This window comes from Salmo salar, chromosome 22, assembly GCF_965601325.2.
Source record: "Salmo salar chromosome 22, fSalSal1, whole genome shotgun sequence".
NCBI lineage: Eukaryota > Metazoa > Chordata > Actinopteri > Salmoniformes > Salmonidae > Salmo > Salmo salar.
Window position 1 is genome coordinate 35,002,185 of NC_138312.1, and position 13,332 is coordinate 35,015,516.

At 42.1% G+C, this 13,332-nt stretch overlaps 1 protein-coding gene across 1 annotated transcript; it reads right to left on the reverse strand.

The window, feature by feature from the left end:
* Positions 1–847: 847 nt before the first annotated feature.
* On the reverse strand, positions 848–9,094 carry calcoco1b (calcium binding and coiled-coil domain 1b). The gene is made up of 14 exons (XM_014167337.3): positions 8,984–9,094; positions 7,474–7,628; positions 7,069–7,171; positions 6,598–6,815; positions 5,799–6,011; positions 5,428–5,564; positions 5,261–5,330; positions 4,670–4,924; positions 4,077–4,202; positions 3,616–3,711; positions 3,434–3,524; positions 3,122–3,279; positions 2,796–2,875; positions 848–1,464 (listed from the first exon to the last, which is right to left on the reverse strand). Exons 2-14 carry the CDS (start codon positions 7,603–7,605, stop codon positions 1,434–1,436), a joined length of 1,710 nt encoding a protein of 569 aa, XP_014022812.1. The 5' UTR covers positions 7,606–7,628; positions 8,984–9,094; the 3' UTR covers positions 848–1,433.
* Between the last annotated feature and the right edge of the window lie 4,238 nt (positions 9,095–13,332).

The window sequence follows — 13,332 nt, forward strand, 5'->3', positions numbered from 1 at the left end:
TATGCGTTTCTGTCTTTATTTAGATTTGATCTGCCTTTGGCTGCCTGGAGTATGACTGATCTGAGATACAACTGTGCAGAGAAAGGGGTGTGGAGGGGGGGGCTTACCCCATCTTACCCTTGGGTGCAAATTAATATGACAACAGTATTGTCAGATACATCAGGGAGTAAAGGCATTTTGGAACATACATCATCAAGAGACACTCAGGAAAGCCTTCTAAATTCGTTATAGTAGATAGCAGCCAGGGATCTTCATGAGCCCCAGATGGACCTTAAGATAGACAAACATAATATAAACCGAGAGTGAATGAAAAGGAACAGATTAGGAAAGAAGGGATGGACTTGTTGTAGAGTGCTGGTGTGATATGCCATGCTATAGTTGAGAGGTGGTGTGATTCTCAAAGAGGTGGTAGCTCTACTGTTTGGGTTTTGGCACAGAGCGACTTAGATTCTCCAGACCATGTTTCAGACTCAGAGAAGGCTGTATTAGACCATTGATTTTATAATTAGCTCTTTTCCTCCATCCCAGATTCAGGTGGCGGAGGGGGGGGGGGGGCAACATGGGGGGGGCAACATGGGGGAAGAGGTGAGTTTCAGAATGCAGATGTTTAAGTGTCAAAGGAGGTTGAGGAAAGTGAATGTAGAGATGAATACTGCAAAAAGTAGGTTACTGGTTGAGAGTATTGGAGAATAGTAATAGACGAAGAGTAGAAATTGTCAGAGGACCAGAGGCAGAGGAGCAGACAGTTAGCCACCTACCTGATCTTCCACTCCGTCCAGCCATTCTGTGATAAAGTGTATGAACGGTTTGTCTTAACGGTACCTCATAAAAATCACAGGAGACAAGCATCAATCAATAAACAGGTAGTGTTTTATTACAGAAACTACTCCACACAGTGTGAAGCACTCAGAAAGTAAACTTCGCAGTCAAATGGATAAATCATTAAATAAAAGAATACTAGATAACCAATAGACACAACTTGTTCATTCTATAACTCCTGTGAACACTTTTACAAATCTATAAACATTTTTAAAGCCTACTCCCAAATCGGGCTAGTTATAGCACCTAGATAAAATGCATACCTAGATAAAAATAGTAACATTTTCAAATAGACACATTTTTCAATAAGAAACCTCTCATTTCAAATGTAGGTCTACAGCTAGCATCTGCTAAGTTGCATGGCCTAATAAACCACTGTTCCATTTCTATGCAAACATCCGCTGACACTGTGCTCATGTGAACATGACACAATAGTCACCTTTCACGCAAAACATCTTTTCATTTCCAACATTGAATCTTAACCAAACCACTAATATAATGTAAAAAAAAAAAAAAAAAGCTAAGAGAAAAACTGCATGGCTGACTGTAGCCAACCATAATGTAGGGCCTACATTGTAAACTATCAAGCAACTTGTCCTCTGTCTTCATTGCTGTTACCACAAGGGGGAGCAGTCAGAAAGCTCACTATAAAAGAGGAAGATAAAGAGAAGAGAGAGAAATAGTTAGATGGATGATGCTCTGTGGATGGATGGATGCTGTCGTGGAAAATTGTCTTAAGAATAACACTTCTTACAAGAACTTGTAAATTCAATATAGACTTTAATACAGAGTAATAAAGCCGAGCCGGTCCGCGGACAACAACTCCCTTCCTTGGGCCCCGGCTCTGCTTTTATGCATATACAATACATAGGTCCATCCTTTATGTAAATGAAGTAAAAACCCCTATGCGTTCTGCCACCTTTTTCTTTTAACCCAATGGATAACGCCCATATCTGCTTTTAGCTCTAGCATATTGATGGCTATACTCTCCTCATATGGATATGAAAATAATGCCTGCATTGCATGCTTACGCTTGGCATATATTTAGTCATGGCCATACATTCAGCTTGCCTGGCCGTTGCGTGGTTCCTACTTGGGGATGTATGGCCACCTGTTATCTCCACTCAGGGCCAGCTGCCAGTCTCCTCTTTCGCTAGCTAATGTATTTCTATTTTTCTTTCCTTCAGCAAGTCTACCTTTCTCCCACAATGCTTGCATGAAAGAGAGAGGGAAAGGGCATAATAGTTATAATGGTTAGAGAGAGAGAGAGAGAGAGAGAAAATGAGTGATGATGTGGTGAATACTGAACACTGTGTGACTAGTGATAGATCATCCCCACACTGCTTCTAGGCAGCACTGGTCTTTATTTCCCCCTCTCGCCATCCCTTCCTGTGTGGCTCTACTTCCACTGGTCTTTATTTCCCCCTCTCGCCATCCCTTCCTGTGTGGCTCTACTTCCACTGGTCTTTATTTCCCCCTCTCGCCATCCCTTCCTGTGTGGCTCTACTTCCACTGGTCTTTATTTCCCCCTCTCGCCATCCCTTCCTGTGTGGCTCTACTTCCACTGGTCTTTATTTCCCCCTCTCGCCATCCCTTCCTGTGTGGCTCTACTTCCACTGGTCTTTATTTCCCCCTCTCGCCATCCCTTCCTGTGTGGCTCTACTCCCACTGGTCTTTATTTCCCCCTCTCGCCATCCCTTCCTGTGTGGCTCTACTCCCACTGGTCTACTCCAGCTGATGCATTACCTCTATAACACTCACATTAGTTTTGGGGGGGAAAATCATTATCATTTTACAGATGCTCATATTCCCGCTGTTCTTTAATTCATTGGCACTGCTGCAGTGCTTTAAATAATATAACACAAGAAAAGGAAAGGAACAGGGTAGTTTTAACAGCAGTCAGCACTGTGTATCAGCTTAGAAATTGGTTAGGTTGGAAATGGTGGAGTGTTTGGGCCGAAGGCCAGAAGGGTCACCTTAGGATGGGGTTGGTGAGGTCTGGCAGAATCAGTGGTTTGTCTTCATCCTTACTGGTCTTGTTCTGCTCTTCCTCATCCTTAGTCCAGATTGATAGAACACACAGACATACACAAACACACACACAAACACACACACAATAAAACAATTTAAGGGATATTGATATGGTGATTTTAACTGATTTGATGTCAGTATGTTTTGTTGATATTAAAATGTTTGGTCTGTGTTCGGATGTGCTATAGTCTTATATTTAGCTGTTTCCATTACGTATTCTCTGTGTTTTGGTGGTATTTAGTTTGACGTTGGCTGTGATATGGTGGCCTACCGTCTCAGTCTGGAGACACTTCACACTACGGTGAGAGGAGCGTTCCAGGGCGTCACTCCAGTAGGGTAGTCTGGGTATCCGGTAGGGTAGTGGAGATGCAGGCATCTCATCCTCAGAAGAGGGTTTCTCATCCTGAGATGGGGTGTCAGCGCCACGAGCTGCAAAGGAAGACATGGTGTCTTTTAAATATGATGTCATGAGCATCCAAGAATGGGACGACGTCTGTACTATACTGTATATGACTGGAATGGGCACTGTGATTGCCTGGCATTGGGTCTGTACAGTAGCCTCTATGGTGTTAGTATCACTCACTGGTTGAGTAGTAGAGAGCCACTTCATTCCACTTATTGTCTGTAGCCACCTCCAGTCTCTGCTCCAACTGATGCATGTAGTCCAGCAGGTCCTGTGTGTATTTCAATGTGTACACAGCAACCATTACAGGGCAAGACAAGCACAGATATGGAAACATAAACAGCAAATAGCCTGATCCTTGCCTGTCTCTCCATCTTCTGCTGCTCTCTCTCCTTCTGGTTCATTCTCATTCTGGCCTTCAGTTCCTGCACCTCCCTGCGGGCATCGCTCAGCAGCACCTGCAGGGGGCACTGGTGTGTTAAGAGATGGCCGGTGGGGTAAGTGTGACTTACAGCCTTGTGTGACTCACTGTGGGGAGCAGTGTGTGATGAATGGGTGTTGATGCCAGGCTGCTGGCATATCTATTTGTGTCTGTTTGCGTTTGCGTTAGCCGAGGATGTTTTTTTTATTGGGGTTCAGCAAACAGTTTCCCGAAATCCGATCTGATCTGAATGTCCGATGAGGGCACAGATTAGTGACACGATGGTGATGGCAGTTATATTTAGACATGTATGTTTTCGTGTACCAATAGTTGTATATGGTCTATGTGTTTGTGTATGCTGAAATATAGCCTACCTATTGCAGTACATTTGACTATATTTACCCTGTTGCAATCCTTCTCTTTTCCAAGCTCCACTTCTAGTTTCTGCCTCTCCATCCTCTCCTCTTGGAGCCACTGCTCCTTCCGCTGCACCTCACGGTTTAACTTCTGCACCCTCTCTTTATCAAGCTACGCAAGGAAAGGATACACATACACAAGATTCATGAATACAGAAATGATTGGCAGTATGCTAACTGAAATAGGTGGTTGTCTCATCCGCATAGGCTAAGCTCTATTGCCTCATATGCTCAGGATCTGTGAAACAGAGACGAGTTGGAGCCTTATTACGCTATAATCCTCAATGGAGTAGGAAACTTTTGCTTGCTCCAGAAATAGGGCTCAGAAAGGGGCTGTTTGAATTAATCTTAGTGCTATGCATTAACCTTGAGTGAAAAAAGCAGGTGCCAGTCAATCTGGACTGGGCTAATAGGAATCAGCAAATTACTCAGCTTTTGATCTTGCATTATCCCTCTGTTCTGCTGCACCAATTCTGTATTACGGGGTTACCCCCACCTCTGCTTTGTGCTGTATATGTTTGTATTGGAGGTTGTGCTGTGAATTGTAGTGCTTCCCTATCCAGTAACCACTGCATTAACCTCTGCTGCTTGTTTGAAGGCCTCTCTCTCCTGGGCCCAGTGGGCGCGTCCCTCCCTCAGGGCCAGGTCGGCCTCAGACTGCTGCAGGGTGAGCTGGGCGGCCTGCAGCCTGGCTTGGTGCAGTTCAGCGTGGCTGTGGCCCTGCTGAGCCCCCATCTCACTCAGCTCCTGCCTCAGACCTTCTGCCCCGCGTTCGCTGGCCTCTAAACGCTTTTGCATCGCCCTCAGCTCAGTCAGCACAGCCCCATTCTCCACCTGGGGGATAAGGGGAGATGTTAGTATGTTTTTTATGTGGATTTCTATAAACTTGTGTTAAGTTAAATGGCTAATCATCTTCTTCCCATTGTTGAGGTCACTGGGTACTAGGAGCTGACACCCAATGTTCAGTTCACTGGGTACTAGGAGCTGACACCCAATGTTCAGTTCACTGGGTACTAGGAGCTGACACCTGTCGTTAGATCTGGCCTGGCTCCAGAGATCTGCTGTCCTGGCACACTTCCACAAGTACCAACGTTAGGGCTGAGTAGGCTATGTAGGGATTTCAACTAGCGGTATTACTGCACGAGAGGGAAACTATACACTATTGTTTACCTGCAGATTATTTCTCTCCTCTTCTTCATCCCTCAATTGAGTGGACATCTTTTTCACTCTCTCCTTCATCCTGTGGGTCAAAACAAAACAAAGCGGTTGACCCGCAAAGCGAGAGAAAATAAAAAAGACAGAGTCAAAGTTTTTTTTTTTCACAAACACTTAGATACCTTTCAAGTTCAGCTTCTGTCTCCTTCCCTCTCTGAATTAGAACCATGATGTCATCTTCCAGCTCTCTGATTCGCTGCAGGCGCTCAGCTTTCTCATCCAATAGAGTAGACAAGGTTTCTTGAGAGGACTGCATATCCTTCCAGTGTTGGGGGGAGAGAAGAATAGCGATGAAAGGGTTTATGGCTATATAAACAAGATATATTTAAGCTTATAAGTAGTTGTAGACAATCCAGATCCATTTATTTACAACATGTAGAATAGGCACACCTGGAGTATAAGGAAATATTTTACTCTAAGCTCTGTGTCTACTGTACCAGTTACTGCCTGCTGATCTATCATCCAATTACCCAGTGTACATATACTGTCATACCTTTTGTTTCCCCTCCACTTTCTCCATCCTGTCGCAGCTCCGTCTCAGGTTGTCCCTCAACTCAGAGATCTCCTCATTCATCCCCTCCCTCTCTCTCTCCCACTCTTCCTTCGCCCTTTTGCTCCTTTCTTCCTCTCTCTCCTTCTCCCTCTCTGCCTCCTCCCGGGCCTGTTTTGAATCAGCCTGTTCCCTAAGGCATTCATCCAGCCGAGTCTGATTGTAACAGAGAAAGAGAGAGTAAGAGAAAGAGATAGAGAGAAAGGGAGAAGACCAAGGGGTCCATGAAAGAAGGCTTGAGAGCAGTGCAACAATTTTCATTTTTTTCTTTTTTTAAAAAGGGACCGTGAGCTCCAATCTCCTCACATGTTGGATTATTTTCAGACAGGTTGAAATGTAGGAGTGGTTGAAATGTAGGAGTGGTTGAAATGTAGGAGTGGTTGAAATGTAGGAGTGGGACACAGAATTTATAGGTGAGAACAGGTGGAACGTGGTAGTTGAAGTGGGATTCGAACCCATGCCAACATCAGCTTTGTGCTTGATAGATTTCAGCACTACTGCTGCGCCACGCTCCCGCGTGCAACTACTATTTTCAAAGGGAAATGATCAAAACATGAATTGTTAAACCCTCAACTTGTATGGAGTAACCTCAAGGAACCAAACTATTAACATAGACTGCCCTCATGTGTGCATTAATTGTACCCACAAACTGTACTCATGTTGGACAAATAACAACATGAGTATGACACATTTATAAAGAAGTTAAGTGAAACTGAGCTATTGTACATCCACACATCCCCACCTGCAGGAGTTGAGCTCTGGGCACCACCAGGAGCAGGTCGTCCCCGTCCCCCTCTCCGCCCTCCTCATCCTCGTCCCGCTCCTCTGTCAATGTCTCCAGCTCATCCAGAGGCCTGGAAATGCAGAAGGTGAACTGGCGACTGCGGGCACACACCTCGCCTCTCTGATCCACATAGACAAACTGGTACTCCACCGCACTGGGGCGGGGCAGGTAAGAGGCTGTGGACAGGGAGGAGATATGGAGTAGGGGTATTGATTTTTCTTTCTTCACTTGTTTGGTTTACCATATTTTCTTCCCCAAAAACGGATCAAATGTGTTGAGTATAATATTTACCAATTTTAAGTCAATTGTATGCTACATCAAGGGGTTTGACTAGTTGACAAAAAATGTTATGCTAATTTGCTGGTAAACCCAGCCTTAAAAGGTACTTCTCATTCCTGTTCTAATCTGACATGATGGATGCATTCTTACCTTGGAAATGTACACAGCAGTTGGCATTATTTCCTTCTGTGTACCCCTCAGGAGTGAGTGCCCATGCAAAAGTGGTGTACTCTTTCACTGATGACCAGCCAGCCTGAGTGAGACATTGGCAGTTCTCCATATTGTTCATATCAATAATTAGCTACCGTTGTGATTTTTTGGAAGTGTTCTTTTGTTTTAAACATCAAAACAGTACAATGCACAAACGCTTAGTGATTAATTAAAAATGTAGAACGTAATCTGTCCAATAGCCTACTAATGCTGTTAAAATACCTTTATAGTGATCACTCTGGCTGTTTTTCTAAAAATGTCAAACAGGAAAATCTGGTGATCCCTATAAGAGGAGTGAAATGTACTATTTGCAGGAAGAAAGGTAGGTTGTGAATGTTACTACACCTTGAAGAGGCCTATCCAGTCCTTGTTGGTCCAGTGATAATGAGAGGTAAGGCTGTAGTGGCACTCCACTCTACTTTGGGGGAAATACATCTGTCCCACATTCCGAAATTCCACCTTGGACTGCTTTTCCATGGCAATTAGGAGCTCTGTAGGGACTAAAACATGATGTAGAAATGTGAAATGTGTTCCAGTCCAGTGGAGAACAGCTGATGAAAAATGATAGCGGTACAAGTTTAGGAATGTGATGTGATCACTGTAACAGACACGCATATGTCCCAATGTTCATAACAAATAACACCACGAGTATGCTTGAGATTAAGGCCATAAAACAAGCTATGGATGAAGGAAAAACAGCAATGTTGCCATTTTACTTCTACTGTGGGATCTGCTTTAAAGGGTATTTGGTTTACACTATTCCATAGTTTTGTATTGTTTAAAAGTAACATGCTTGTAGTAAGCCTAAATTACAATATTACTTGAAAGCTACTATTCAGATTGGAAATCTTTGGATGTAGGCATACCTTAGCCTTTAGCCTACTTACCTACATATTGACCCTTTCATTGCACTGGTTAAAAGCCTTCATTCCAGTTTATGGTTTTAAAGCTGATCTTAAATACAATAAAAAGTAGAGGTGGTAGATGTACATCAGCTGGTGTGTTTTATCTCCAATTGGAGGCCTACAGGCAGTGGCGTCATATTTTGCAATGTCATGGATTGAGGTCAAGGGCCTAAAGCTATTCTTGGTAACATTCTGATGAATGGCAAAATCTCTTCGAGTGTAGTTGATGGACAGGAGCAAATATTAGATTTCATAGTGTTGTGAAATGAGCGTTCAATGTCCATGCCAGAATCGTTTCTGAAAATACTAAAACAAGCAGGACTCCAGAGAGTGTGAGAGAACTGAGCCAGCAGCCAAGCAACGATGATAGTGAAGTATGGAATATGGGCCTACAGGATTTTTGTTGTTGTCTTGATGTTGCTGTGATCACCCAAAGATTATTCAACATTGTTATCGTACATTATTGTTTTGTCTACACATCTTAACCTGTCACTGTAGTTACTAGGTAATTGACATGTTTGCTTCATTTAAAAGTAGATTACACCTCAGACAGCCTAAGGGATTAATAAACAAACTTTTACAAAAATAATTCATCTAAAAGATAAAGTTATAACGTATTATGACATGGCATAGGCTATAATAGCTTTGATTCATTGATAAATGCTCCAATTTGGGCTGAACTGTCCCCTTAAAATTAACATAACCTCATACATTTCAAAAGATGATCATTTAGTTAATATTATGCTTGTGTTACCAATAGGCCTAACTAGATTGAATAAATGTTGCCATGGTAGCTTGAAATTAACGCCTAGTAAACCAATTTGATTTGGAGCCTAAATGATTAAGCATTTGTCAAGTCAGCAAGTCATACTTTTGTTATCATGGAATAAATGAACAACATTGATAAATTAATGCACATACATTGTCATGGAGTTTTTTTAAAAGCTTACCTAAAGTGGCTATGCAATTTTCCCGCAATGTCTTCAGTGCTGCCTATTTGTCAGAGAGATGTGATTGAAATAAAGTGATGCTTGCTCGCCTGTGAAGTAATAGCAGGCTGCCTGCTAACACAACACAAACACACACCCGGGGACAGCATGAAAACAGTTGGCTCCATTATGGTAAATGCAGTTCTTGAGAGGACATCACATCCTGAAAGGAATATGTAACTTTTGGTCTTGGACTACAACTGCCATGTGGCGCGCATGGTAGTAAAAAGATAGCGCTGTCACGTTGAGATATAAAAGAACTGTCACTCACTGCGGCTTTTGAGATTGATTGGTTTACTGACTTGTTGTAAATGAAAGCGCAGTTGGAAGAATGCGTTTCTGAGTAGAGTTTTAAATCTGTTCTCTTTAGGCTACTGTGAAAACAGGCTGTATTTCATATGAAACCTACCGAACTCACAGACGGATATTTGGAACATTTGCGTAATTTGCAATGTTAACCTGTATGTAATAACATAAAAAAATAAATACAATAATCACAACAACAAAAAACGTTGTTGATGAGAGAGAATTTAACTCGGACTATAAAATAATGAAGAGATTGTAAATATTTGATTATTTTATGACTTTTGTTTCTTGTGGAAGTTGATGAATAACACCCGGTGACATGGCAAAAACGCCTTCATCCACTGAAAAAAGTTTCAAAATGCATAAAATTCCCTTTCAAGATCCATATTATGTGGCAAATCCCAATGTTTGTCAGAATGTTTGTAAAGTAAACTGTTCTGGTAGTAACGGCTTGCGAGTGTCAGAAAGGTAGACTTGAGAACGCAAAGTAATACAGTGCATTCGGAAAGTATTCAGGCCCCTTGACCTTTTCCACATTTTGTTACGTTACAGCGTATTCTAGAATGGATTAGATACATTTTTATTCCTCATGAATCTACACACAATACCCCATAATGACAAAGCAAAAACAGTTTTTTTGACATTTTTGCTAATTTATTTAAAATAAAAAACAGAACCTTAATTACATAAGTATTCAAACCCTTTGCTATGAGACTCGAAATTGAGCTCTGGTGCATCCTGTTTCCATTGATCATCCTTGAGATGTTTCTACAACTTCATTGGAGTCCACCTGTGGTAAATTCAATTGATTGAACATTATTTGGAAAGGCACACATGTCTATATAAGGTCCCACAGTTGACAGTGCATGTCAAAGCAAAAACCAAGGCATGAGGTCGAAGGAATTGTTTGTAGAGCCCCCCGAGACAGTATTGTGTCGAGGCACAGATCTGGGGGAGGGTACCAAAAAAATTATGCAGCATTGAAGGTCCCCAAGAACACAGTGGCTTCCATCATTCTTAATGGAAGAAGTTTGGAACCACCAAGACTCTTCCTAGAGCTGGCTGCCCGGCCAGACAGCAATCTGGGGAGAAGGGCCTTGGTCAGGGAGGTGACCAAGAACCCAATGGTCACTCTGAATGAGCACCAGAGTTCCTCTGTGGAGATGGGAGAACCTTACAGAAGGACAACCATCTCTGCAGCACTCCACCAATCAGGCCTTTATGGTAGTTTGGCCAGACGAAAGCCACTCCTCAGTAAAAGGCACATGACAGCCCACTTGGAGTTTGTCAAAAGGCACCTAAAGGACTCTCAGACCATGAGAAACAACATTCTCTGGTCTGATAAAACCAAGATTGAACTCTTTGGCCTGAATGCCAAGCGTCACGTCTGGAGGAAACCTGGCACCATCTCTACGGTGAAGCATGGTGGTGGCAGCATCATGTTGTGGGGATATTTTTCAGCGGCAAGGACTGGGAGTCAGGAGCAATAGAATGATGAACAGAGCAAAGTACAGAGATATCCTTGATGAAAACCTGCTCCAGAGCGCTCAGGACCTCAGACTGGTGCGAAGGTTCACCTTCAAACAGGACAAATATCCTAAGAACACATCCAAGACAATGCAGGAGTGGCTTCGGGACAAGTCTCTGAATGTCCTTGAGTGGCCCTGCCAGAGCCCGGACTTGAACTCGATCAAACATCTCTGGAGAGACCTGAAAATAGCTGTGCAGCGACGCTCCCCATCCAACCTGACAGAGCTTGAGAGGATCTGCAGAGAAGAATGGGAGAAACTCCCCAAATACAGGTGTGCCAAGCTTGTAGCGTCATACCCAAGAAGACTCGAGGCAGTACTGAGTAAAAGGTCTGAAAACTTATGTAAGGGAAGACCCCCATGAAATGGGCAAAAATGAATGGGAACATATTGGTACTGTACGAAACATACACACGATGTCCAATACCACTCATTTGGACGCCGTTTCATCCAAATCATATTGCAAATGCCATATGGCAAATGCCAAGTGTCACACTGTAAAAATCCAATAGATGGAGAGCGCGCTCCACCGTAACTTTTTCATATTGCAAATGTAACACAAGTCAAGTCCCAAGAGTAAAACTTTGAAAAAATGATTTTTTTTTCGAAAACGTATCACCCCCTTAAAAAAGTGCTTTCTGGACCGTTTTTCGAAATTCTTTTGATTTTTTGTCAATTACACATGTATAAGAACTGAATGAACATACTTTTGTCATATTTTATTGACAATTTGTTTTTGCTTGTACATAAGGCATATGTTTTGTCCATTTGCAATATGATTTCATAGGAAGTCAAAAGTCAAAATAAAAAATGTCACTTTTTTTCTTCTTTTTTGCCAAATGCCATAAGAAATGTCCAAATGAAACCAATTATTCTTTTGTCAATTATACATGTATGAAAGTATTGAATGTGCCAAATCACAGCAAATATCCAATAGATGGCGAGCACGCTCCACCGTGAATTTTCTTATTGCAAATGTAACACAAGTCAAGACCCAGGAGTAAAATTTTTAAAAAATTAAAGTTTTTTCAAAAACTTATCACCCCCTTAAAAAAAGTGCTTTCTGGACCGTTTTTCGAAATTCTTTCGATTTTTTGGTCAATTACACATGTATAAGAACTGTATGAACATACTTTTGTCATATTTTATTGACATATATTTTTTTCTTGTACATAAGGCATATGTTTTGTCCATTTGCAATATGATTTCATAGGAAGTCAAAAGTCGAGGTCAAAAGTCACTTTTTTTCTTTTTTTTGCCAAATGCCATAAGAAATGTCCAACTGCAACATGAAAGTATTGAATGTGCCAAATCAGGATGATTGTCCATTTGCCATGTACGATCATAGGAAGTCGGTTTCCAAACCCAAAAGTCAGTGAACCATGTCCAAATGGCATTTACACAAGGTTGAATTGAGTGATTTTCACAATCTGCAGGTTGGTTATATCGAAACACCTTTAGGGTGTTTTTAACAACTTTCGGTTGCTCCAGGAAGCTTAGAATCGACACAGGTAGACCTCACAGTAGCCTGATGGATTGTCATCGAAGACAGGTTCATAAGGCATTCATAACCCACAAAGGCTTCAGGTTGAATTAAGGGGAATAGGCAATATATTCCAATGTGGAGAGAAGTCATTGAAAACTGTTTGATGCTAACACCTTCTTTTCACTGTTAACCTGTTGGGGATAGGGGGCAGTATTTGCACGGCCGGATAAAAAACGTACCCGATTTAATCTGGTTACTACTCCTGCCCAGTAACTAGAATATGCATATAATTATTGGCTTTGGATAGAAAACACCCTAAAGTTTCTAAAACTGTTTGAATGGGGTCTGTGAGTATAACAGAACTCATATGGCAGGCAAAAACCTGAGAAGATTCCTTACAGGAAGTGGCCTGTCTGACCATTCCTTGAGCTTCTTGACTCTGTTTAGTGAAGACTGAGGATCTTTGCTGTAACGTGACACTTCCTACGGCTCCCATAGGCTCTCAGAAGGCGGGAAATAGCTGAATGATGTAATTCCAGCCCCAGGCTGAAACACATTAGCGCTTTTGGCAAGTGCTCTATCAGAGGACAATGGGCTGAGGCGCGTGCACGAGTCGACCCCATGTTTTTATTTTCTATCGTCTTTGAACCTAAACACAGATTCCCGGTCTGAATATTATCGCTTTTTTACGAGAAAAATGGCATAAAAATTGATTTTAAACAGCGGTTGACATGCTTCGAAGTACGGTAATGGAATATTTAGATTTTTTTTGTCACGAAATGCGTCGTGCGCGTCACCCTTCTTTACCATTCGGATAGTGTCTTGAACGCACGAACAAAACAGAGGATATTTGAACATAACTATGGATTATTTTGAACCAAACCAACATTTGTTATTGAAGTAGAAGTCCTGGGAGTGCATTTGGACGAAGACAGCAAAGGTAATAACATTTTTCTTATAGTAAATCTGATTTTGGTGAGTGCTAAACT

Bases quoted from the DNA above. Each gene is read 5' to 3' on its own strand.
- calcoco1b (XM_014167337.3), bottom strand. From the start codon at position 7,605: ATGGAAAAGCAGTCCAAGGTGGAATTTCGGAATGTGGGACAGATGTAT. The intron at 6,816-7,068 runs GTAAGAATGCAT...CCCTGTCCACAG, and splicing joins CTGCTGTGTACATTTCCAAG to CCTCTTACCTGCCCCGCCCC. The intron at 5,565-5,798 runs GTATGACAGTAT...CAACACTGGAAG, and splicing joins AAGTGGAGGGGAAACAAAAG to GATATGCAGTCCTCTCAAGA.